The 25,722-nt window shown below is 31.5% G+C and overlaps 1 protein-coding gene across 1 annotated transcript; it reads right to left on the bottom strand.

The window, feature by feature from the left end:
* Window positions 1–5,954: 5,954 nt before the first annotated feature.
* LOC134282940 (uncharacterized) lies at window positions 5,955–24,118 on the bottom strand. The gene is made up of 6 exons (XM_062765361.1): window positions 24,074–24,118; window positions 20,005–20,149; window positions 18,495–18,580; window positions 8,362–8,476; window positions 6,673–6,776; window positions 5,955–6,427 (listed from the first exon to the last, which is right to left on the bottom strand). The coding sequence occupies exons 1-6, from the start codon at window positions 24,116–24,118 to the stop codon at window positions 6,248–6,250; spliced, it is 675 nt and encodes a 224-aa protein (XP_062621345.1). The 3' UTR covers window positions 5,955–6,247.
* Between the last annotated feature and the right edge of the window lie 1,604 nt (window positions 24,119–25,722).

Genomic DNA, 25,722 nt, shown 5'->3' with positions numbered 1-25,722 from the left:
CCTCTGATTTTCAAGAATATCAAAAGAAATTTGTGACAGGTACCCACTTCACAGCTTTCGTAAACATCGAGCGCAGGTTTGTTCAATGTCGAGATTAAAATATAATGTGTATATTATATTCATACAGATTGTGTGAAAATAACTTTTGTGAACAGCATTGCGCTCTATGTATTCTACTTAAAAGTATCATGATTTTGAATGTTTCCGGTGAGTACATTTACATAGGATTAACCTTGTTGACCTGCTAAGAATAGATAATATGTCACGTGATTCCAGACCGTCACAGGTAAATACCTCTGGAAAGCGTGTTTTGTGTAGGAAGCGACAAATGTACCTAGTATTTAAAAAGTGCATGCAGTCACCAGTTTTCTTTCTTTTTATTTAATTCAAAACAAGGATCTCCATAAACATCGATGAATATCACTTTCATTAAAATTTTGATGATTTTCAGGGACATATTTTAATTCTCATACATGTAATCGCAATTTTCCTGGGCATATATTGCGAACAGCACACGAATTAATATACGAGTAGATGTACATAAATACATGTAAATTTCTTGTGAAAAAGAAACAAACAAGCAAAAAATACCAAAGACGTAACAATGGACTATACTGACCACATCGATATTCAAAGCAACCTTACACTCTTGTCACGTTTTGGGGTGCATATAAACACGACATGTATTAATCAATAATTGATAAGTAAATCGGAATATTCATTGCAGAATTTAGAGCAAAATTAAGAAATAGATAAACATGTCAGACATGTAGTATCAGGGGGAGGGGTGACCCCTTCTTTCCAGAGATAAATCTTGAGTTCTTCACCCCCACCCCCCAAAAATAAGACTTTCCTACGCCTTTACGCTGTTGCGATATGAATAAACACTTGTTAATGTTAATGTTTCATTTTTCAGATAAAAATGAGAAACAGTTTGACTCCTGCGCTTACATAATCGATTTTTTTTCAAGCTCGGAAGGGTTTCCTCTTTAGTTTGCTTTATCAAACTTTTGTTTAGGTTTATTTTTTTTCAGCTCCCCCTTGACAAAAAAGGGAGTGTATATTTGTGTGTATTTACCGTAATTTACTGAATAATGCAAAATAAAATTCAAGTTTATTGAATATTAATTTTATCCATCGAACATAATGTTAATCATTTCTTATCTCACGCTACAGCTCACCATGTCTTCCTTGATACAGTACAATTTAAATGTATGTAATAGATTTGTATGTAATAGAGAAACCGCACTCTGTTCGAAAGAAAATGTTCCGGAATTTGTTTGTGCGGTAGATGTTGAAAATTGGCTTGTATTTCTTGATACTCAAAGTCATTAATAATGATTGTACAAAATTTTAATTAGAAATACTATGTTACACACCATGAAAATAAAAATAATACCATTACTTTATATTATATTGTTATTTGCCCAAACGATTGTTACTTTTAACGTGTGAAATGCGTTAATTTTTCAAACCCAACATGTACAGAGAAATTACGTGGAACGTTTATCCAAACGCACATCTATGACCTCTTGACCCCAAACCTGTATTTACACAGTTATAAAAACGCTTATTCATATAATGTTATGTAAAGGAAAACATTTGCAAATGTAAATATTAATGATTTGTACTGAAATTTTAATAGACTATGTTACACACCATATTAATACCATATCCTCATGTATATTGTGTAAAATAAGGGCGTAAAAAGGGACCAAGCTACTATACATGTACTTAAGTGGAAAACTCCTTTTGTAGATTTGTGCGATCAAAACTTTTTTTTAATATCATGATTATATAATGCAATTTATTTCATTACAAAATAAATCCGATTATTATAGCAATGACAACATTAGTTCACTTGCACCCGATAAAACTGCGGTAAAACTGGGTATTGTGTCGTCATAATTTTGACTTTCATATTAAACGTCACGCTATACTAAAACGGTTGTAAACCTGTAGGCACCCTATTTCAACATCAGCTGTGCGTAAGGGCGATTTTCAGAATCACTAGCCTGACATCGGCACAGCCACAAGATGAAGCTACACCAGGACACTCTGGACTTTTAACAAGTACAGTGATTTGGGTCCATTGAGAGATGGGGGGGAGGTTAAGAGAGGTTAGAAATTGGTAAAGCACTGTTCAGTTGACATGGCCAAAGTAGGAAGGTAAGTTAAGATCATCTCATGTTTGGTAGTGTATGTGATCCTCTGGATTGCCCCACCTTTCTTGGAAACTGCGTGATCAATCTACAGTGTTGTTTCCATGTTGTAGCTACACAAATGTCTATGTTTTCCCTTTTTTGCACTTTGTAGTTTCATCAAAATGACTGTCTGTAACTCATTTTCTAATGGTTTCTGTTTTTTTGTACTTAGAGTTACTTTCCTTAGACCTGCTAACCAGACATGTAGAATTTCAACATGAAATCTTAATTATTTTTACCTTAGGCTTCGGATTTTTTTCATGAATTATTGGAATGACCTTGAACTGCGTGTATCACATTGACCTTTATTATATTTACATGTAATTACATGTAATATTGTAAAACATGTATTCCATCCTTTACAGATACATTTTTAAAATATTCAACTATGTAGAAGATATGTTATTAAGTAAAGTTTTAGAACACTTGAAAACAATTGCTGTTTCTTTCATGATTTTTGCTAAATTTGACTAACTTTTTTGATTCATTCTCATTTACGCATTGTAGAGGACTTTCACCTTTCAGCTTCCTCGGCTCTTGGAAAGTTCGGTATCTGATCAGCATTTTCTCTGTAAAAGAAGAAGATGTAGACTCGCTACGCACCTGGCGTATTTTGTCGGACAGTTTTCTGTACATTGCAGGTAAATTTTCCATTCATCAACTTTCCAGCCTCTTATTGTGTAGTACAATTTTGGGTTTGAAGTCAGTTATTGCTTTTCTTGATTCAAAAAAAAATAATTGAATTCACCTTTCCTTAGCATGAAATTCAATAATATAGCATATGATTGCACTGTATAGACTTCTGGACTTTTAACAAGTACAGTGATTTGGGTCCATTGAGAGATGGGGGGGAGGTTAAGAGAGGTTAGAAATTGGTAAAGCACTGTTCAGTTGACATGGCCAAAGTAGGAAGGTAAGTTAAGATCATCTCATGTTTGGTACAGAAACTGAACTTTAATTTGTTATCAAAAGGATTGATTTACTCTTGTCTAAATTAATTGTAAACAAAAATAATAGGGGGCACCTGCTATTTCTCTAAGTGTCTTTCGCCCTGTGGGGATTCGGGTCAAATTGTACCTTTTGCTTGTCGTAAAAGGCAAAATGGGGCGGTCATTTTGATGAGACCGTATAAACCGAGGCCCCGTGTCACAGCAGGTGTGGCACAATTTCCCTGCTTAAAGGCCATAAGTGCTCCTAAATTTGCAGCCCTTCACCGGCAATGGTGACGTCTCCATATCAGTGAAATATTCTGGAGAGGGACGTACGGTTAAACAGTATATAATCAATCAATCATCTTTCCCTTGGGGGGGGGGGACTTTTTGTACATACCTAAGCAATAGGAAGGGTTAGATAAGAATCAATTTGTATATCTGAGTTTAAAATAACTTACTTCAAATAAGCATAAAAAGTTCTATACCTGTTTTTAAAACTTTTCAATTTTTGCTTACTTAGCTATGACTTATTAAATTTTTAGCTTTATTCCTATATTTCTGGGCAGAATCCACCCTAAAAAATTAGCTCAATTTCGACTTTTTATCACTTAATTAACATAAAAAAAACAATAAAAAATCATTTTACAAATATTTTATTCATTACAGTCACCAATATATCCAAATTCATCACCGACCTGAAAGTTATTCATTCTGTTGAACTGTGTTGGTAGCAGTAAGGTGAGATGGTCAAAGTATAATAAACTGAAGTCACAGGACATAAATGTCATACATGTACACAAGTAGGTGTATAGTATTTGAAATTACCACAATTGACTAATTCTGGGACAGGTAAATATGTTAATAGGAATGAGAGCACCAAATCCCCGGATGAACACATGGCTTTGTTTGCGATGAAATGTTAAATAGAATACTGAATGGGTAGGCGTTAATACGCCATAGGCTTAAATCAGGTATTTAATTGCTTTCATTTTAAAGTAAAATTAATGACTTTTGAAAAAAAATGATGTGATGAGAGAATATTGCAGAAACTTAGAATTACTAGGGAAGATTTTAGGATTGGAGGTTGATTTTTTATGTAGCGTTTTTTGTTTTTACTGCTGATCGCTATAAGTTGAAAATAACAGCAATTTTGACATATAAATTAAGTCCACGGGACCATATATTTTTTTCAGTATTTTTTGTTATGGCTTAGAACGAAGTTTTAAATGATGCTAGTGAATTTTGTCATTGTAAACTCCTGAAAGGGCTTAAGATTTGTATAGAATTCTATAGGAAAATAATTAGTATTCCTTTCACAATATAGTGTATTGTTAGATGACTATGTGAAGAGTCTGGTACACCCGTTTCTGAGTTTATTTGCAAAATTTATTAATTCATATGTATAGATGTTCGTTCAAAGCAGATTTTTCAATAATGAAGTTAATTCTGAATACGATTAGAAGTTTCTAATGATTTGCTGAATCTTGTTTTCATTAAAATACATTTTTTATATGTAAACAAAGACAAGGCACACGCCTTGTTTTCATTACATACGAGGATGTCCGAAACATTCCGAATACGGGCGTTCAATATCGAACGCCCCGTTATATGCAAAAAAAAAAAAATGCCGTATGGTCTTTCCATAGGGACCGCAAACTAAAGAGAGTGCCAACTAGGTAAAATGTGTTTACTTTTACACAATTTAACGAAATTATTTATTAAAAATTAAATTTAAAGAAATAAGCAATTCATAACGCTCGGTAGGGTCATTGGAATGATACGATATTGAACACAAGTTTACATGCAGGACAGGCGTTAATTTGAATATACTGATACTAAAAAAAAATATTTGTTTGAGTTTTTTAGCTGGAATAATTCTTATAATTTATGAGGATATGTTTTAGCTATATTTAGGTCTATGATTGATATAATAAAGAAGCATTTATTTGTGAATATATTGGCACTATTTGGCTGTACAAATACAAGTTCAATAACCATTCCTCACAATATACACTACATTGTATATGCTGGAAGTATGTAACATGTAAAACAAATAGTTTGTACTTAACGCTTTTAAAATGTTATAAAGTATTTTTTACTATATCACATTCATTTTCAGTGTTTGCGATAGAGATGTTCAAAATTAATTTGGTAATTCCGAAAATCTAAATTATACATGCAGTTGTCCGGTCCATGTTATCCATAAATTCAGAGAGAGAGAGAGAGAGAGAGAGAGAGAGAGAGAGAGAGAGAGAGAGAGGGACATAAAGGAAAATCTGTAAAATAATATATTATACATTTTATTCGATACAATACTAAATATATTAATATATACATTTCAAATATAGTATGTTCATTTGACAAAATTCAAAAACTTAATGTACATTTCCTATCATAGTTCTAAAAACTGTATAGATAGCTGTTCATCACGACGAAATATAGATGAGGCATTCAAGCACATGTTTAAATATACCCCAACTTACATAAAACGAAAACACCCAGCACATGATAAACACATAGATTTTACCTTCTCGTTGGATTTATTGTTTAGGGAAAAGATGTTTAAAGCAATATACGCTGCAATATTGATGTCGGAAATTTTTGTTACAACATTGTAACTAACCATTTCAATGACAGAGAAAAGAACATTAATTTTATAAACTTCTGTTGTTCATATTTGCGATGGAAGAACTATTGATAAGCTTCGACTGAACTCGGCAAAATTATAATTTTGTCGTTCTGTACAATATTGATTCCGTATATAATACTCTATATTTGATAGTACAGAAGTCTTTATTCTGAAACAATTTGATACTTCATTTTAGTCTAATTGATCATCAAGTTTAAATTACGTACAAATTTATCATAATGACATATTTTACCAGTAAAATAAAATTCACAAAAATGCAGCTCATATTGCTTTAAAAATTAAAAACGTTTTCAATTTGGAATTCACATGATAAATGTTATCATGTGATTACAATTATAACACATGCAGTAACTTATCATGAAATGTTAAAACAAATTACAAAATTTCTATAACATCCCATAGCATTTGGTCACTTCACTTTGTTACAGTCTCATTCCCAATTTCTTTCAAATATTTGTAATTTATGGAGCCTTCTCAGGACAAGGTTTAACAAGATTCCATTGGCACACTCCTCTCTGATCTCGTTTACACACCCCTGATTTGAACTGACATGTGCCCCTGGTAGGAGCAAGGCAGATATCATCCGTCTTAGGGGGGTATTCATTTTTCATAGGGATATTCCATGTTTTTGGAATGAAAATCTGTGATAAAGTAACAAATAAATATATATTAAAAGAATTATAATTAAAATTGATTGAGACAGGGAACTTAAAGAGTAAACATTCGGAAAACCGTGACAACCTTCTTAAAATAACAGAAGATATCGAGGGATAAATGTTATATATTTCTGTATTTTACTTTTAGAATAGTGTAATTCTTAAACGTTATATATACAAGCAATCAAAAATATGGAATGGTAATTTTTGACGAAGATAAAGTTTGTTACTTTGCAACTGCAGTCCACATTGCGGAGAAGAATTGCTTGAATATCTGTCCAGAACTTGACACCGGAACATGCGTTTGCCTTGAGTCCTCTTTCATCTCTATTGCCTAAGCATAACAGATATTAACATTATTTTATTGATATGCCAAGATCCAGAGATATTTAGTTTTTAACTTGTCCGTCTGTCTGTTTGCCCGCAAAAACATAACCTTGTCCATGACTTTGGATTGATTGGTGCTATTTCAATTGTGTGTTTCTTGGAACAAGACCTTTCTTTGGAAATAAGCATAAAAGTGTGACATCTTGAACCTTGACATTGTAATTTGACGAACTTTTGCAGAATTTTCCCTGACGCTAACCTTAAACCATAACTTTTGAACTGTTAGTGCTAGGATTTTCATACATCACATGAGTATTTCCTGTGAGATGACGTGTTCTAGGGCACTATCAATTAAGAATCTTGACCTTGGAATTTGACCTATACCCTATATATGTACTTTTGAAATATTTATCGTTGTTCATTGTTTAAAAGATTTGGTGCTAGGACTGTCTTCCTTCCTGTACATGTTCTTTCCTTGGAAAACAGTAATTTTGAATCTTTGACTTTGAGTTTGACCTTCTTTTAAAATCTTTAACCTTGACCATAACGGTTTTGAATTATTTTGACAGCGCTTTCATAATTAATTGGTGTATTTTTTGTTAAATGACCTTCCCTTGGGTACAGGATAAATATTTTTTTTATACCTTTACCTATGTGTTTGAACCATTGTTCAACCACTTAACTTTGGCAACTTAACTTTTTATCTTGTTTCCAAGGAAATATCTTCTTACAAGTAATACACAAATGATATATTAATATTAGCGTTAAAAAGTTATTCCATATTATTATAGATTATTATATTATTACAATGTAGTGTCATAATAAATCTCTTACAAGTCTGGTTTATTGATGTCGATGATTTTCATATTTTGAATTTGGAAATGTACATACTTAAATATCACCAAATATTTTTTTGTTTTCATATAATGAGTGAGCATAATATTTGTATCAACTCCCTTTTTAATTAAAAACGACAATAAACACCCACCGTATGTTTCTTGTTTTGAAGGGGGAAACGGAAATTTAAGTAAAGATATTGGCCTAGCTATTTGTATGAAAAAAGCATACAATATCATGAACATATACATATATTTCCAGTTCTAATTTTTTCTCTCTGTGATAACTCTTTGAAAGTTAGCGAAGTTGATTTCTTGATAATTCTACCGGGATGTAAATAATGCAGGTCGATAGGTCAGGAGCTAAGGAGGCCTAATATGCATCTAAATCTCATGCGCATCTGTCTCTGTGTCTGATGCCAAGAAAGCCAAAATGTATGTAAATCTCGTGCAGCTGCCTTTGTGTTTGACGTCAGTGGGCGAGGACTATTGAAATTGGCATGGGAGTCCTCGTGCAATTTATATTTATGTCTACATTTTTTAAGTCTAAATCTACAATTATATTTCTCAATGAAATAAAAATATAAGAACTCACTGTCTAGTTAGTATAGTATGCCAGGGACATCAACGATAGTGGGAAACTTGGGATAATTTATGCACAACAGGCTTCGCCCGTTATGCAAATTATTCCATGTTTCCCACTATCGTTGATCAGTGGCATACTATACTAACTAGACATTGATTCCTTAAATATACCTGATATAAGGTATTCCAGACCTGGCTTTAGATACTGAACACCACACGAGTGCGCTGGTCCCGGCGTGCCGATTTCCATTTTGTGGGGTATGCTAAACAGAAATGTTTCACGGCCCTGTAAGAAGGAAAGAAGGAAATGTAGACACGTCCTCCACTTGACAGGAAGTATGAAATTCAATATTAAAGAGTCATGTCACTCAAAATATGTAAAAAAAAAAAAAAAAAAAAAAAAAAAAAAAAAACAACCAATGGATATATTTTTGTGCGACGCTAGACTATGGCCTAAATTCACACATTATCATTAAAGCATTATCTTTTCAAGACCCACTGAATCAAAATCATGGAAAAGAATCTACGATTTTGCCAAAGGTTCTGGTCTGACACATCTGTTTCATATTTGGATATTTCATAGGAAAAAGACATTAATGTTTACTTACAACAAAGCTATATTATGATAAACTGAGGTCGTCTACTTTTTAATTGTATTTTTTCCTATACTTATGTACATGTAAGAGTATACCCTTATCACCCGCAAACCAGGTTTATGTCTCTAATTGTAAGTTGATTCGATTTGCAAGAGCATGTTCTATATAGGAACAATTTATAAAATGTTTGAATGAGACAAGCTATTGACAAGTTAATGAAAAAGAATGTGAAGAGATATGTTTAAAATCATAATTTCCTAAGATTATTGAACGATACAATAATCTAATTGACCTTGTCAGCACAATCTATCATCCAGTCAACTGCTGATGGACGTTTTTCATACTAATTGTTAGGCCATTACCTACACACTGATTTGTTTGTTTGTTTTTCAAATTTTTTCCACCCGATTATGATAAGGGGGCACACGGCGGAGGTCACTGGTCGTCAGGGATGCTTACCTCACTATGGCACCTGATCACATCTGTGACGTTTGATATTGTTAATTCACATATTTCTAAGGGTCAATTTTTTGAGTTTTGAGGAAGAAATATTGCTTTGTGGGAACTTAAATTCGTGGTTGAAGAATGTTTCGTAGTAATGCGTATGAAATTTTAAATTTTGTGGTGGTCATATATTCGTTGGTCTCTCCATGCCTCGAAAACCACGAATATTAAACCACACGAAAATAAAGAATTCACAGTCGGTTCGTGTTTGCACTGCATTTATATATACTTATAAGCTAGTTCTATATCCTTTGCTTGCTGATTCTGACTTTTTTTCGGATGCAGATCCTGACGCTATATATAGCTGAATGCTGATGCTTAATTTGCTTAAATGCTGATGCTAAATTATGTAACAAAAAATAGTTCCCAGCACTATACGAGTTTCATTCTTGTATATGACAATCTCAGAAAGTTAGACTTAATGTTTTCAGAGGTAAATTATATGTATTGGTGAAAGTATATGAGAAAAGAGAAATTTAGAATTTTTTTTAGAATGCTTAACTTTGTTCCATCTGCGACTCCTTTCTCCGTTTTGATTCAAAATCAATGTAGTTATAAAACAAGAGGCCCAGGGGCCACATCGCTCACCTTAGCAATTAGCTAGGAAAAAGCACATATCAGATCAGAACTGAAAGTTTACTGAGGGGGAGGGGGGCTTGAATTTTAACCCCCCAGGGGGTCATGATTTGAACAAACTAGAATCTACACTACCTGAGGATGATTCCCTATAAATATCACTAAGCATGGCTTTGAAGTACTTGAAAAGAAGATTTTAAAAGATTTCTCTATATATGTAAAACTTTTATCGGCCATTTGGCCCCACCCTACCCCCGGGGGTCATGATTTGAACAAAGTTGAGTCTACACTACCTGGGGATGATTCCACAGGAGTTTCATTTTTCCTGTCTCAATGGTTTTTGAGAAGAAGACTTTCCCTATATATTCCTGTGTAAAACTTTGATCAGCCATTTTGGCATCACCCTACCTCCGGGGGTCATGATTTGAACAAACTTGAATCTACACTACCTGAGGATGACTGCACATGAGTTTTATCTTTCCTGGCCCTGTGGTTCTTGAGAAGATTTTTCCTAAATATTCCGATGTTAAACTTTGATCGACCATTTTGGCCCCACCCTACCCCCAGGGTCATGATTTGAACAAACTTGAATCTACACTACTATATTCCTATGTAAGACTTTGAGGATAATTCCACATGAGTTTCATCTTTCCTGGCCCTGTGGTTCTTGAGAAAAGAGATTTTTAAAGATTTTTCCAATATATTCCTATGTAAAACTTTGATCGGCCATTTTGGCCCACCCTACCCCCGGGGGTCATGATTTGAACAAACCTGAATCTACACTACCTGAGGATGATTCCACATGAGTTTCATCTTTCCTGGCCCAGTCGTTCTTGAGAAGAAGATTTTTTTAAAAATCCATTAATTTTTCTCTAATTCATAATCATCTCCCCTTGGAAAAGGGCGTGGCCCTTCATTTGAACAAACTTGAATCCCCTTAACCCAAGGATACTTTGTAGCAACTTTGGTTGAAATTGGCCAAGTGGTTCTTGAGAAGAAGATGAAAATGTGAAAAGTTTACGACAACAACGACGACAACGACGACAGACAAATTTTGATCAGAAAAGCTCACTTGAGCCTTTGGCTTAGGTGAGCTAACAAGCATCTGATTCATTACTCGCAAAATATCTGATGTTTAACGAATTAAGAGGTCAATACGACTTTTACTATAATTTGTCCTTTCTGATCAAATTGGAATTTTGTTTAGCTTTTTCTTTTTCTGTCTTTTGAACTTAATTTCCCTCCGATTTTTTTCCGAGTACTTAGCATTTCATTACACATATAAAAATATTAAGAGTGAATAGTAAATACTCGTATAAAGTATTTTATGCTTGTTACATATTAAAGCTAAGTAATATTATGAAAGCATTGTAATTTACTTCATGACTAACAAAAACTATAGTTCGAGAGATCATTACATTCCCTCAAATTACATTCTCCGGCGCCTAAAAATCAAAGATTTATTAAAATGCTTTGCTGCTATAGAATTTTTTTCTTCTGTGAGAGTTTTCCTAGAATTTTTCACATCGCCACTTTTTAACGTTTCTTTAAATATCTTGTGTAAAACTGGAGTAAAAGACACGAGGTGACTTCTTAGCATAAATAGGAATCTATTAACCAGTTTTCCGAAAAGTTGACGTGTACTTAAAAAATAGATAAACACGGTAGTATTATTTTACTAACTCAGACAATTCTAAATGTCATTTATAGGTTAAATTGAAAGCACGTGCGAGCAAATTTTTATGCGCATAAGTGGAAGGAAAATACATATTTATTTATTTTTATCTGTTATTAATATGTTTTGACTGGATTGTTTAGCCACATTTAATTATTCTGGATCGTTTTATGTTATAAGTCGGAGAAAGATTTAGCCTGGTACAGGTAGGGAAGCTTTTATTAAAAATTAAGAGAACTGATGTATATTAAGGATTTCTGTTAATGTTCTAGTTTATTTTATATTATTAGTATGTTCTATATCCACTTGATGGCAGAATGGAAGTGAAGAAAATAATGTAGAAAGTATCTGCATTTATGAAAAGAGCATTTTGTAGAACAAAGATATGACAAATAATGTTAAATGTTCCCAATTATTCCCAATTAAAAATGATATAAGACTTATTTTGAGTTGAATTCTTTAATACATCGGATAGAAAAGGATTATTTGTTATTTTTCCTGTCTGAGTTACACACAATAAAATATAGCGTTTAGTTGAATCAAAAAAGTTAATATTCGCAGTGAAAGGTGTGATGGCTTTATAACTTTCAAACATAGTTTGAAATTAATGTTATTGTCATTATGTGAATTCTAAAGTAATAAAATACTATTACTTTTTATTTTACTATTTTTTCTCTAATGATCAAGTGGAAATATGTTCTTCTATCACACATTCTTTTTTTTTTTAAAAAAAGAGTTTTTTTTATATATTTTTTTGGTAATATTATTTACTTTATTTTTCGACAATAAAAAATGTATTAAATTTTGAAATTATTTACCGTATATGTTATATTTTCTTCGCTTGATATGCAAATTTGGAGTGAGGCCAACTGTGGAGCTGCGTTTATAAATGTATAATGCATGCACGTTGCCTTTTGCCAAAAGCAGGTTAAATTCTTTCTTATGATACATGTATCCCAATTCTAGTCCAAGGTACACCACTGATAGAAAGAATGATTTAACGATAAAATTTAGGACTTTTAACAACATGGATTAAAAATTTTATGATCAACTTTCCAATATTCAAAGTGACAACATGTATCTAAAACTTTCATTTGGAGATATGGCAGTCAATAAACTTAAGAATGGATATAACTATATAAAAGACATTGAACTTATAACAGTGTCACTTATGAAAGCTACATGGATTTTTCACTCGAATAGTTACACTTTTGGGACTGAATGTTCTTCGTTATTTCCATACAATTCATTGATAATTCATTGATACATTGCCTGACTTCTCTTTTTAGCAAAATAGTACTCGAGCTTTTTTCTAACGTGTCATTTGAAAATGCTATCATTTCTATTGATTAAAATAATGATACTCTGAACTATATACTAGTAAATGGAATTAAGCCGGTACTGTGTATATTTTTTTGATAAAAAATATCAGAAACCTATTCATTAATAATTATTATAATAATAGTAGAGGACCAATCAAGTGAATCTCTCATTAATCGGTTAAGTCGCCCGCCTGTCGCAGTGGTTAGAGTGTCTGCTCTAGAGTCGCGAAGTAAGGAGTTGATCGCTAGTTAGAATCTAAGTGTGGGACGTGGAGACCGATCCTTCGGATGAGACCGTATAAACCGGGATCCAGTGTCGCAGTAGGTACTGGCACGAAAAAGACCCCTCACTGCTCAATGGCTATAAGTGCCGAGTATAGGACAAAATTTGCAGCTTTCCACCGGCAAGTGGTGGCGTCTCCGTATGAGTGAAAAATTCTCAAGAGAGCCGTTAAATAACAATCAATCAAACAAACATTTATATGTTTGAAAGATTATTACCGTTTACATTTTTCATAACTAAATAGTCATTTTTTATGGTAAAAGTACTCTTAAGATTGATTAGCTTTTTTGTGAAAAAAAATGTCTTAGGAAGGATGTTCGAACTTAAATGTTTCAGAAACCAATGAAATAGTTTAATAGAAGCTATCGGTTTTTAACACGTGCATGTTACTTATTCTTTATACCCGTAATATTAATAAAATAGTTTTAGTCTGATTGCCTGTTTAACGCCCCTCCCACAATTTCTATATACAGTCTCATGCGAATAATCTCTCTATAGGTCAGTGGATTCGAACCTGCGACGTAATGCCCTGTTCACACGGAGAGTTTAATTCGAATGAAACGTAAGTTACTGCGAATTAAATTTGAACCACGTTCACACGGGGAGTTTTATGCGAATTAGTTTAATTCGAAATAATTTACTGCGCATTAAATTAATTCGCATTAGCTCCGTGTGAACGCTAAGCGAAGCTAATTCGAATTAAATTTTGAGGCATGCGTAATGGCAAAATTAGGTCAAATGCCACATTTCGGTGGTCAGCTTTAAGTACTTGTGCTATTTTTGAGTGAAAAAATAAGGAAAAATGTGTTCATCACTAAAATGTGTGTACAGACACTGTGACATTATGTCAAATGCATCTGCTTCCGCATAAGGTGACATGGTTTGAAAATGTCATAAAAGCCAAGTACTGACGCCTGACTGTAGAAGTAAAATACTATTTCTCAATACACATAGTTTACTTCGCATTAGCTGTCGTGTGAACGCAATTTAATTCACATTACTTTGATTCGCATTAGTTTACTTCGCATTAATTGACTGCGAATAAAACTCGTTGTGTGAACAGGGCATAAGTTTCCACTCCTTACGTTGGTTCTAGAGCAACGCAGGTATGTTAAGGTTACAACCAAAAATTCTACTTGCCTTTATGATATGACGTCATAGTAAGCTGTATAACGTGAAGTTTTAGAGATAACAATTTCTCAAAATCGATATCTAAGATTGATTTGAGGTCGTAAATTGGATCAAAATATGCAGAGATATAATATAAGCGGAATTTTGTCTTTTCTGGGACTCTGTATTTATCACACGGCCTAAATACCAAACCCGTGACGTCATAACTGTTGATCATGCAGTAGCAGAGTGAAAGTGAAACATAACGAGAATATTCATGTAAACAAACACAAGAAATCGGAGTTTAAAAGCATTTAGAATGATTATCTTGTGTGATTCATGTGGGAATAATGCTTATAAATACGGTATGCTAATTCAACTCTACAGTTTCTTCGTAAAATAAAAGCAGAAAGGGTGTTTACTTGCCGCATTTCCTCTAGCTGTGGTGTGTTCAACACTACAACTTTGAAACTTCATCATTCTTATTCTATTGTTTTTGGAAAGTGCTGCGCATTAGTTTACAAAATTCGCATTTTTAGCAATTTTTTAGACTGCAACAAATTGAAATTAAAACTTTTTTTCGCTGTGTGAACAGTGCCTCTTGTAGTATATGTCTCACTGAGGTCTATAGAATGCATAATGATAGCAAAAAAATTATCCATGACTGTTCCGATTTATTAGTGTTACATGCTATAAAAAAGTGCTAATTCGCCGAATTCTGATCTATGTGCTGCCTTAACTTACCCGCGAAACGTTCTAACCACTGCACCGGTACCATGCAGGTAAAATTTTAAGCTTAATTACACCAGTATACACAACTTAACATTTTCCATTTCCTATATTTGCGTAAAAACTAGGAGTTTTCTACTCAGTAAAGTGTTTTAAAAGGAATTGGCATTATAAGTAACTCACTGCATAAATTTTAATTTACACTGCCATAAGTATCACCGCGATTAAAGGCTTGTTCGTATTTTAGAGACATTGCAATGACAAACTTTTACAATCAAGAGTATGAAATTCCAAAGACACACCAGTTTTTTCACTTTTCATTGCCTGCCGTCTTTTATTTTGGAACTGAGTTGGTGATATGATACGATGTAGTATTTGATAATGTGACTATAGCGCAATAGTCATGTATATTTTCATTTCATCAAGAAAGTAAGTAATATCTGCGACATTTAGCGATTTGGTTGTAAATTTGAGAAGTCTCCATTCATCAACAATGTTTCATGATTTTTTTTTTATACAAACAATAAGAAAAATCATTTTAAAAAAGATAATTTAAAAATAATTATAACCTTTAAAATGTAATCAAAAAGTTCAGGTAAATGTTACAGACAGAGGATACCTATAATTTTTTCCACCGCTAGTACTGAGGAACGTTTAGCATATGGAAATTTACAAACTCTTCAAAAAATAAATGAATATAAAAAAACAGTATTCAACGCACACACGAAATTTTATATGACATATATTGAAAAAAAACAACGAAATGATAAAAAACAATTTTTATGCAAAATTTTGTGCATAAAAAAAATAGCTTACAAAACATACTTTTTTATTGAAAACGAAAATGACATGATGTAAATCTTTAAAAATAAATAAATAAATAAAAATGTTTGTATAATTTGTCCAGATGTCTTTATTTAAAAGTAAAGATTTCCGATTAATTTGAGTTAACCATTTTAAGATATTTTTTAATATAAAAATTTAACTTCAGCAATTCATTAGAATTCTTCATAAAATACAATTCTTATTTGTTCCAATAGCTGAATACTCGTAGGGACAATTATTTTCAAATTAATCATACAAAAATTCTTTTCGATTACCATTCCTAAATACTACATCTTCTACCAAATTAATAATAATAAAAATGTATGGATAAAATGGGTTTTATAAACTCAAGTTATCCTAAATTATATTTTTAAACTTCAGGAATAATGGCTGAAAAACTACTAGGCAATCAAAATTATGTTACTAAAAAAAGCCACTTAAAATTATGTTAGGTATCAACATCAAATCAGAATAGTCCTACTCGTAACAAAAACAGTCGGAATGAAAAAACGATTTAAATGATAAATATGATAAATATTACATAATTCATTCTTCATAAGGCCTTTTCTTAATTTGGCTGCTCTCTCACGAATAACTGGCAAAAAAATAACCAGACTCATTTTTTAATCTCCAAAAGAATTTTTGATCTACTGGGGAGTATTCTGCAAAATAGATTTTCAAATTTTGCTTTGAATATGTAATTTTTTGAAAAAGAAAAATTACTTTCCGACCATGCAATTTTCAATGATTAAGTTTCATTTTAATCCCAATGTAAGGCGTCTTTGATCAAACAGAAAATCATATCAGTTGTGTTGCTTTCATCTAAATGACTTTTATCCATTTTAGATATCGATTTGCCTGACATTACAATTGAAATTTTGTACCGTCCCAGGTTAGATATATGTTCTTGAATTAAGAAAAAAAATTAAGACATATTATTTAAACAACCTTCTTGAAAAAATTTTGCCACAGGTAAAAATATAATATTTTTTGAAAATTTAGCGTGATATGTGACAAGAAAGGTAAACATTTACGAAGATGTTAAGTACTTAGTTTTGGTATGCTCGATTCCCTTAAGCATGCTGTTTAATTACAACATGATACATTTTAATTAATCAAAAGAAACAGAATACCTAAGTTAAATTTAATATTTTCAGCAAGAATCCCAGCCTTGAAACATGAGAGCAATCAATGAATAAACAGATAAATAAAAATTAAATTAGTACAAATAAATGAAGATCTTTCAGTAGATTATAGAAAAAAATCATCAATTTCACTTTTTCACTTCATGTTTTAAATCAGATAAAGTTTGGAATGGGAGATAGGAATCTGTGTTCTGACGTGTCATTGAATACATTAAAAAGCAATTTCTTGTTTTTATATGATAATGTTTATTCAGATATGAAATCTTCCTGTAATAAACTTGTCGAATCACTTGTTTAAAAGTGTTTAAGAGTGTATGCCACTTGTCAGGGCGGATTTAAAGATTGTTATTTTTTATACAACAGTGTTCATTTATTTGATGCGCGTACCAACCAGAGCCTATGCATTCGATAAATTGTATCACGAGTAATGAAGTGAACCATCTTCAGTATGTGTTAATTAGAACAAAACTCATTTTCAAGAATAATTTATTTAGTTTCTTGATATCTATACCGCTTTATCTTTTGATTTTTTACTTCTAACCATGTTTGTTTAATAAATAAGTAACTGCTTAACTCACGCTTTCCCGCGATGTTTTACATGCGAACATTCAGAACGAAATATTTTTGATTTGTGATTGTAAAAGTCATTGACTTCTTTCTTGGAGCCAGTTGGCGAAACTCTCGAAAATGAATTATTTTCAAAAAGTTTATATTTAGATGCAAATGAATATTGAATAAACCTGTCATTATGTAAACAAAATTAAGAATTGTCAATTCAGTGAGAGCAAGGCGGTGGTGTGTGTCACTTACAAAGGACGTCTTCTATTAGTATGTGCATACTCAAGTGATAGTTTTCAATTAATTATAAATATAACCTCTGAAGTACAATTCAAAATGTGTAATTATTTTACAATCTGTAAACGCCCGTCAATCTGGAAGGATCTTCTTAAATTTAGTATTATGCAATTGATGCATATTTGTTTGTTACCGCGAATTGCTACAATTTAGGTATTGTGTAAAAGATACGGATTTTTGCTGGGATTTAAAACAAAAAAAAACCGAAGAATCGATTTCTTTCTGTGTATCATATTTATGTTAATAAATTCACCAAAAACATTTTTCCTCTTTTTTCCAAGAATCAGAGAATCAGATTTAATTAATGAAAAGCAATGACGATATTTTGTTAGAATTTTAAAATGTGATATCTAAAAAAAATAATATAAATCGTACATTGAATATGTTTTGTTTTAAAATTCTTTTAAAGAGGAAATCAAAAAATGTAAAAATGATGAGATAAACTTTTGTCGAATTTGGGTGATGTGTGTGTTACATATAGTCGTAATATAATATCTTGATAATGCTTAAGTACATTTTTCATTATAAATATTCAATGAAAAATGATTATTGTAAAATTACAAATAATTAGAATAGATTTTTTTTTTTTTTTTGCTTTCAAAATTCTTGATTTTCCCAATTCATTTCCATCCAAATGCCTTGTAATTTTGAATCTTGACTTATTCATATCCAGGGGATACTTGCCTTGTAAACTGTTGAAATATTTGCATTATATCGAAGCCATTTTTCAGATTCACTCCTCGCTAGATCTTGGATTTTCACTTTTGTAACTAATTGAAAAGAGAAAGAAACATGTATTACTTTTAATTTTTGAAACAATATTTCCTTTAAAATCAAAATTTCTTAGTTCACTTTGCGTAGTATAACAGTTTTATTTAGGGATACTCATCTTAAAAAGATGTATTTTTCCCTAAAAAATTTCGAAGAATTTTTTGGTAAACTAATGTATATCTTTTTATTTTCAGACACAAGAATGTGCTTATGTATAAGAGACAAAAAATCGTCAAAAAGCAATACAGATAGCAAAGCAGGTGAATCTCGATTGGACTGAAAAGAAATATAAATATATCTACAAAAATTACAAATAATTAAACATACAGAAAAAGTTTTTTAATATCAATTGTTAGCCCGTGATTAAAATGATTTTTAATTGATTTTTTAATGTCATTGTTTTATTTTAATTAGACACAATAATTTATCATTTATAAGACGATTTCAGCAGGTATACTTATATTTTTGTTTGAGAATGAACGTGAATTTTATTCTTGAAAAAGTTTTTAAACATTTTTCAAAATACAATTAATAGAGAAATCAATACCTATGAAATTAACTTTTATAAAATTTATCAAGATTATTTAAGTATAATTTAATATCTTTATTTTTTTTTTTTATTCATTTAATTTATGTCTTCGAAGTACGATGCATATCTTATTTATATTTTAACTCGTGACCTAATCCTTGTATAGATGGAATGAGTAATAAGTTAGAATAATTCAATTCGAGTTTCCTCAAGCTACCCGCTACCATCAATTATTAAGCAATTTTCTTAACTGAATCTTAAATAAACTTTTGATAATGATATAAAAAGTGGCTTTTGATATCGGATACTCTTTCATAAATGTCAAATAAAATTTATTTTTACTGCAATTCTCAAGGAAATTGTGTTTTGATGCAACATATGCACTGTTAGATGTTAATGTCTGCAGTTAATAAACATTTGATTAAGAATGTTAATTAAATTTAATAAATTATCTTCATTTTTGACAGGAAAACTTCTATTGGTTAATATAATAATTGAGCAATGAAAAATTCATTTTTCATTCAGTAAACACACAATTAGCGTGATTTTTATATGTTGTTCTGGCATTAATCACATTCCACACTAATGTTTTCTAAATGACTTTATATGAAGTAAAACTATATTAATTTTTTTTTTTATATATTTTTAATATAAAATTGGTTATTTTACAAAATAAAGTGAAAATACCAGTAGAACTTCGTAGTCATATAGAAGAAGTGTTAAAAATAAACTTTTGATAAGAAAATGTCCATAAAACTGTATTTAACAATTCAGATTTGATGTTGCAATTAATAATATTCTTTTTTAAAAACAAAATGAAAATCCTCATATGCATGTATTAAAATGGAAGATTTGGAAGAATTTTAAATAAAAATGAAATGTAAAATGCATTACCGATATTTGCGGCACAATAATCCGTTTGTATATGCGAAGGAAAACATTGACAGCACAATAAAGACCTGAGATCGCTGATCAGATATAGAAAAAGTAAAGGCAGTCTGTGCTCCATGTTATCAGTTGCTCTGTAGTTAATAACTAACTAGAGTTCCCTGTAGCCGCTGACAAATATATCGCTCAGGAACCGGAAACGTCATGAAATATCAGGTACAAAATTAAATTGGGAACTGGAAGAGACAAAATCACTCAATTAATTAAAAGAATAATTTCAATCATTTATAGTTTGTGTTCAACACAATATTTAAGACAGTGCTTCACGATCAATTGCTTTCAGTGAATATAACCCTTCCCACAAGAAGATTTATAATGTAGGTGTAATATGTTTAGTAAACCGTATTCTGAAATTAATTATAGATTACATGTCTTGTTTAACATAGATATAGCTGTTAAAAGCCTTAACATTACTAATAGATATATATGATAATTTCATTTAATGACTTTGTAATTAGCATGCGATAATAAAAGTTCTCTTTTTTAATAAGACAAAGAAAATTATCTTAATAAATATTTTCTTTCCATCTGTTTGTTCGTGTAGTGATTTTCCATTTTGTCAACAAATATACTTGTAAACTACAGTACAAATAACGATTCAATAAATATAAAAACATCCCTTTTCTCATATTAAAATCAATAAAATATTATTAGAAACAGAACACAAATCAGATACCATAACAAAAGTAAAAAAGAAAATAATAATTATACATTATATATATATACATGTATCATAAAAAAGATTTATCACTAGGTTTTCTGCTTTTTCTTTGAACTGTTCATTTCTTTAAATATATCAGAAAGTAAAGAATCTTTCTACATCTATTTACGTCATTTGGGAGTAAGGTAATGGAATAAAACAGGTTTACCTTGTGTAAGTTACAAAGAAATCTATATTAAACAGAATTCTGCTAAGCACGTCATGACGCTGGGGATCTTTTCATTAAGTGTCCTTGCGTCCAATACAAGAACCCTCACACTTTCAAATAATCACTGATTCATAACGCACCTAATTAAAAATGAATGTAATGACCCACTATAAAAATATGAATCATAAAAACAATCAAACTGTAAACAGACCATCAAACAAGCATAAACAGTAAGAGCAGAGTCGGTTCCAGAATGAATCAGATGTTTCCTCTCTCTCTTTCTTTCTCTCTCTCTCTCTCTCTCTCTCTCTCTCACAGAGAGTTAGAGAGAGAGAGAGAGAGACTGGTTAGTTATATCGACTAGCATCTAATTTTTTAGGATCAATGGAGAATTAAATTAAAAAGTGTTTTAAATATAGACCAGGCCTAGTACAACAGAGATAACTCAAAAACAATCCGAACAAAAATAAAAATTGTGTAGATCCGTGTTTACAATGTTTTCAATATCACAATCGCTATAAGTACTCAACTCTGTTATCAAAGCTTATGACACTGTGTAAAAAATTCCAAAGGAAATGATAAAATCAAAGAAAATATGAAAAATATAGAATTATATATTTTGTAGTTGGTTATGAAACTTATTTCACTCGGGAGGCAGAGTTTTATATTTTCATTTGTATACTCTTGAAAATTAAAAAAAAAATCCTGATCTACTAGAATACTATTAAAATGCATGAAATATATGGAGTTACGAACAGTATTCAAGATCAAAAGTCCATAAAACAATACAAAATAGGACTATAGCAGACACAGACCTACAAATCATAGGAGGTGGGATCAGGTGCCATGGAGGAGTGAGCATCCCCTGCCAACCGGTCACACCCGCCGTGTTCTTGTTATGATCGGAAAATAACAGAAATCCGTCGTCAATTCACTGTATAAATAATGGACTAACAATTAGTTTGAAAAACGTCATTCAGCATTTGACTCAATGATAAATTGTATTTGCTGACAAGGTCATTATATCGACCGTAGAACTTACAAAATGATGACTTTAAACGAGACCGCTGAAATTTTTGTTTCATCACCTTGTTTGTCAATAATTTACTTCGTTTAAAAATTGTTCATACACAGAGTATGCTCTTGTGTATCGAATCAACTGAGATATATGAACTCCGTATGCAGGTAATGAAGGTATATTGCTGCATAGGTAAGAGAAGTTGACGATAGAAAAGTTAAAGTCATCACGTTTATCATAGAGCTTGATTGTTAGATTACCATTAATCTAAGAATCAATCAATTAATGTCTTTTTCAAGTAAAATATCCAAATATAAAACAGATGTGTCGGACTCTGTGGTATCTTTTATCTCAAGCTCACCAGGATATATCGTATCGATATAAGAATGGAAATTACCATAATAATTAACAATACGTCGTTGATATATCTAAATATTGAGTTGAAGGCCACAGGAAGTTTTTTCTTCTTTTCACGCATCAGATTTTGCACAAATGCTGCTTCATATGAATACAAAAATAAGTCTGTTAATAACGGGCGCAATTCAAACCCATGGGAATTCCAATAATTTGTTCGAAGACCTGGTCTCCGAATTTAACATAGATGTTGTCAATCAGAAACTCAGAATCTTTTTGATGTAAACTTCAGAGTACTTGTATGTACAATCAGAATGTTTTTTAACAAAATAATTTTGCAAATGAAAATGACAAGGTACGTAAATTGACGAGTTCCATTTTTATTGAAAAAGCAGCTGTCAATGATATCAAAAAGTCTGGACTTTAATTTATCGTGGGGGATTGTTGTGTATAAAGTTGAAAAGTCGTAAGTTTTAAGCTGTTGATTTTGGTAAAATCTTGTGAATTCAAATTGTCCAAAAGTTCCCTGGAATTATTAAGTATCCACATCTGATTTACACTACTTCTTGAATATATTGTTGCACAGTGCGTACTCTTGAAGTTTCTCATCTTAGTAAGGAGTAATAAAGAAAGAGGCTTGTTTGAACATTTACTTAAAACCACTATGTATCTTTGTTTTTAAGGATTCTTATGAAATTTCGGAATCCAATATATATGGTAGTTCAAATTCATTTTGGTTCTTTGGTATTTTAAAAATATTAATAGCTGATATATGATTTTGAAGAATGTCTTCCTTAGGAAGGGAACTATGAGTGTAAGTTGGATTACCACATGTAGAATTTAATCCAAGTTCTTCTAAAACACAATTTATACAATGAGCCTTACAAAGACAATTTTGTTACCTGCTTTGTCAGCACTGACCAGTACATACTGATCATGTAATTTATCTAATTCTTTTTTCACTTCTGGATTATTGAATACAGAAGGATAGATGGTTGTACGAAAATCTTAATGTCCTAATAATATTTACCTTTAAAAAGTATGTTATAAACCCATTCAGAACACGGGAACTTAGACAGGGAAGTTAAATTTGCAATTTATTAATTTTTATGTCTTGCTCGTGATAAGGAGATAACGATTTGTTTTACCGGTCGACAGGGGCTTCTCACTCTCTCATGGTACCCGATCCCACCTCCGATATTTAAGAGGCTCGTGCTTGCTCTGATTTTGATTTGCATTGTCTGAATTAAGTTTTGGGCTTGAAAATTGTTATTTCCATTTTATTAGAAAAAAAAACTGAATTCCGTTTTTCATTAATAGTTGTTACTTTTTTCTACATGTATGTTGATTTTTGTGAAAACTTCAACAAATCAAGTTTTGAAAAAACGAAGGTAATAAACAAGGTGATTTCTTATATATAATAAACTTTGGATGCACTGTAGGAATATTGATTGATTGTATATTGATTAACGTCCTGCTCGCTTTTCACTCAAATGGAGACACCACCACTTGCCGGTGGAGAGCTGCAAATTTTGGCACTCAGGGCCATTGAGCAGGGAGGGATTTTTTTCGTGCCAGCACCTACTGCGACAAGGGACCTCGGTTTATACGGTCTTATCTGAGGGACCGGTCTCCACGTTCCACAGTGGCATTCGAAACCGCGACGTAAGGATTGACTCCTTACTTCGCGACTCTAGAGCTATGGGGAATAAATGAGTAAGTAAAATTTGTTGGAGCACAAGGCGGGTGTGATCGGTCGGTAGGGTATGCTCACATCTCTGTGGCACCTGATTCCACATCTGATGCTTGGGAGGTCCATGATTACTCTGCTCCAAATTAGTATTGTTTCATGGACTTTTGAGCTTGAATACTATTCGTTATCTCCATATATTTCATTGGTCATCCGAACGAGCGAGTTCGTTCCATATATAATGAATTGTTGATTTTGTAGACGTTTCAAATTAAAATGAAAGATTTTTAAAACACTAATAATGACCAAGAAGAATACATTTTCGCAATAACCTTACCTCTGATTTTAACTGAGTATACCAGACTGACGTCCAGACATTATAGTTTTTATTAATTTCAACATCCAGCTTAATGAAAACTGTAAATAAATATGTTTAAACGATTCACCTGTAGTGCTAGACTTTGCTGTTTTGTTTCTGGACTTTTTTTTGGACATATTTCTTTTCTTTTATTTTTTCAAAAATTTAAATAAGTTTATATTTACTAAATGATTCATTATTTATCACATAAATTGCAATTGTAGCTGATGTTCAGAGACTATACATTATAGATTATAAATATGTGATTTGAATAAACTTAAATAACTGAAAGAAAAAAAATCGCCTGATTTTTCTTTGAAAGGCTTATAGGAAAACCCCAGAATTAATCAAAGTATTGAAAGAACTGAAAGCCGGGCTTTAATTGCTCGAGTATATTGTCTGATCCAAAATAAGTACATATTTATTTTTTTTCCTTTTGGCCATTGATTTTTACCAGTAATTAGAATTAACAGTCCAGACCCCCAAGATATGTTTTGATTTTAAAATTTAATGAATAATATTTCCGAGAAATTCTCCCATATTTTCTATTCAACAAGCATTTTTTCTCATAATTTAAAAATTCAGTCTTCTATCAGTTCTCTTTTCAGTCTTTTTAACAGTTCTTTTATCGCCAACTACATGTAGAAACACTGAACCATGTACATGCATGTTAATTCTTAAAATTCCAATTCACTATACTATTAATTAGCTAAAAAACAAAACAGAATATTACGACGAATATAACCACTAAGTGACATAACATCGACGAAAACGATATGAAACATGAAACTTCAACATTTCGAAAATCCCACGCTATTGAAAATAGTTCGCTTATAATATGCATTCAGCAGCGCATGTGCACAAATTGTTACATCACGATTATCCCAATAAAGCAAATATTTAATTTCGCTTTCAGTTTAATTCTGAAGGAAATTTACTGCTCATTAACTTTTCCAACGACGGTTAAAATATTTGTTTGAATATCGTGTCGCAATAGGACTGCTTTGACGCTGTTTGGTTTTTTGTTTACTATGCTATTTATAGTAAGACAGCCTATAGCCAGGACTTTGCTTTCAGCAAAGCCCGCCTAAAAATTGATGTCAAAATTTGCTTTTAAAGAGAGCTGTGAGCAAAATTATAACGTATAACGTGGGAGATGAGAAAAAGAACTTCTACTTTCATTAATCGTACAATTATGGAAATATATATATATATATATATATATATTTATATATATATATATATATATATATATATATATATATATAATTTGGATTCTAGTTGTGAAATTCAAAGATTCTTTTTACAGTAAGCTTTATGCTGAGCTTGCTGGAAAACATGTACAAATGAGATGGCAATGATAAACGACCCATAA

This window comes from Saccostrea cucullata, unplaced genomic scaffold (genome assembly GCF_032062105.1).
Source record: "Saccostrea cucullata isolate Sc308-1 unplaced genomic scaffold, CSIRO_AGI_Scuc_v1 ctg1123, whole genome shotgun sequence".
NCBI classification, from domain to species: Eukaryota; Metazoa; Mollusca; class Bivalvia; order Ostreida; family Ostreidae; genus Saccostrea; species Saccostrea cuccullata.
The sequence above is the reverse complement of the archived record's forward strand: the minus strand, read 5'-3'. Positions and strand labels throughout refer to the sequence as shown.

Excerpts from the sequence above, each read along its gene's own strand:
- LOC134282940 (XM_062765361.1), bottom strand. The coding sequence starts at position 24,118 with ATGGACCTCCCAAGCATCAGATGTGGAATCAGGTGCCACAGAGAT. Across the intron at positions 20,150-24,073 it reads GAATCAGGTGCCACAGAGAT|TTAGTTATTAACTACAGAGC; the intron begins GTGAGCATACCC and ends AGGGAACTCTAG. Across the intron at positions 6,777-8,361 it reads TCTGGAATACCTTATATCAG|GCAATAGAGATGAAAGAGGA; the intron begins GTATATTTAAGG and ends TGTTATGCTTAG.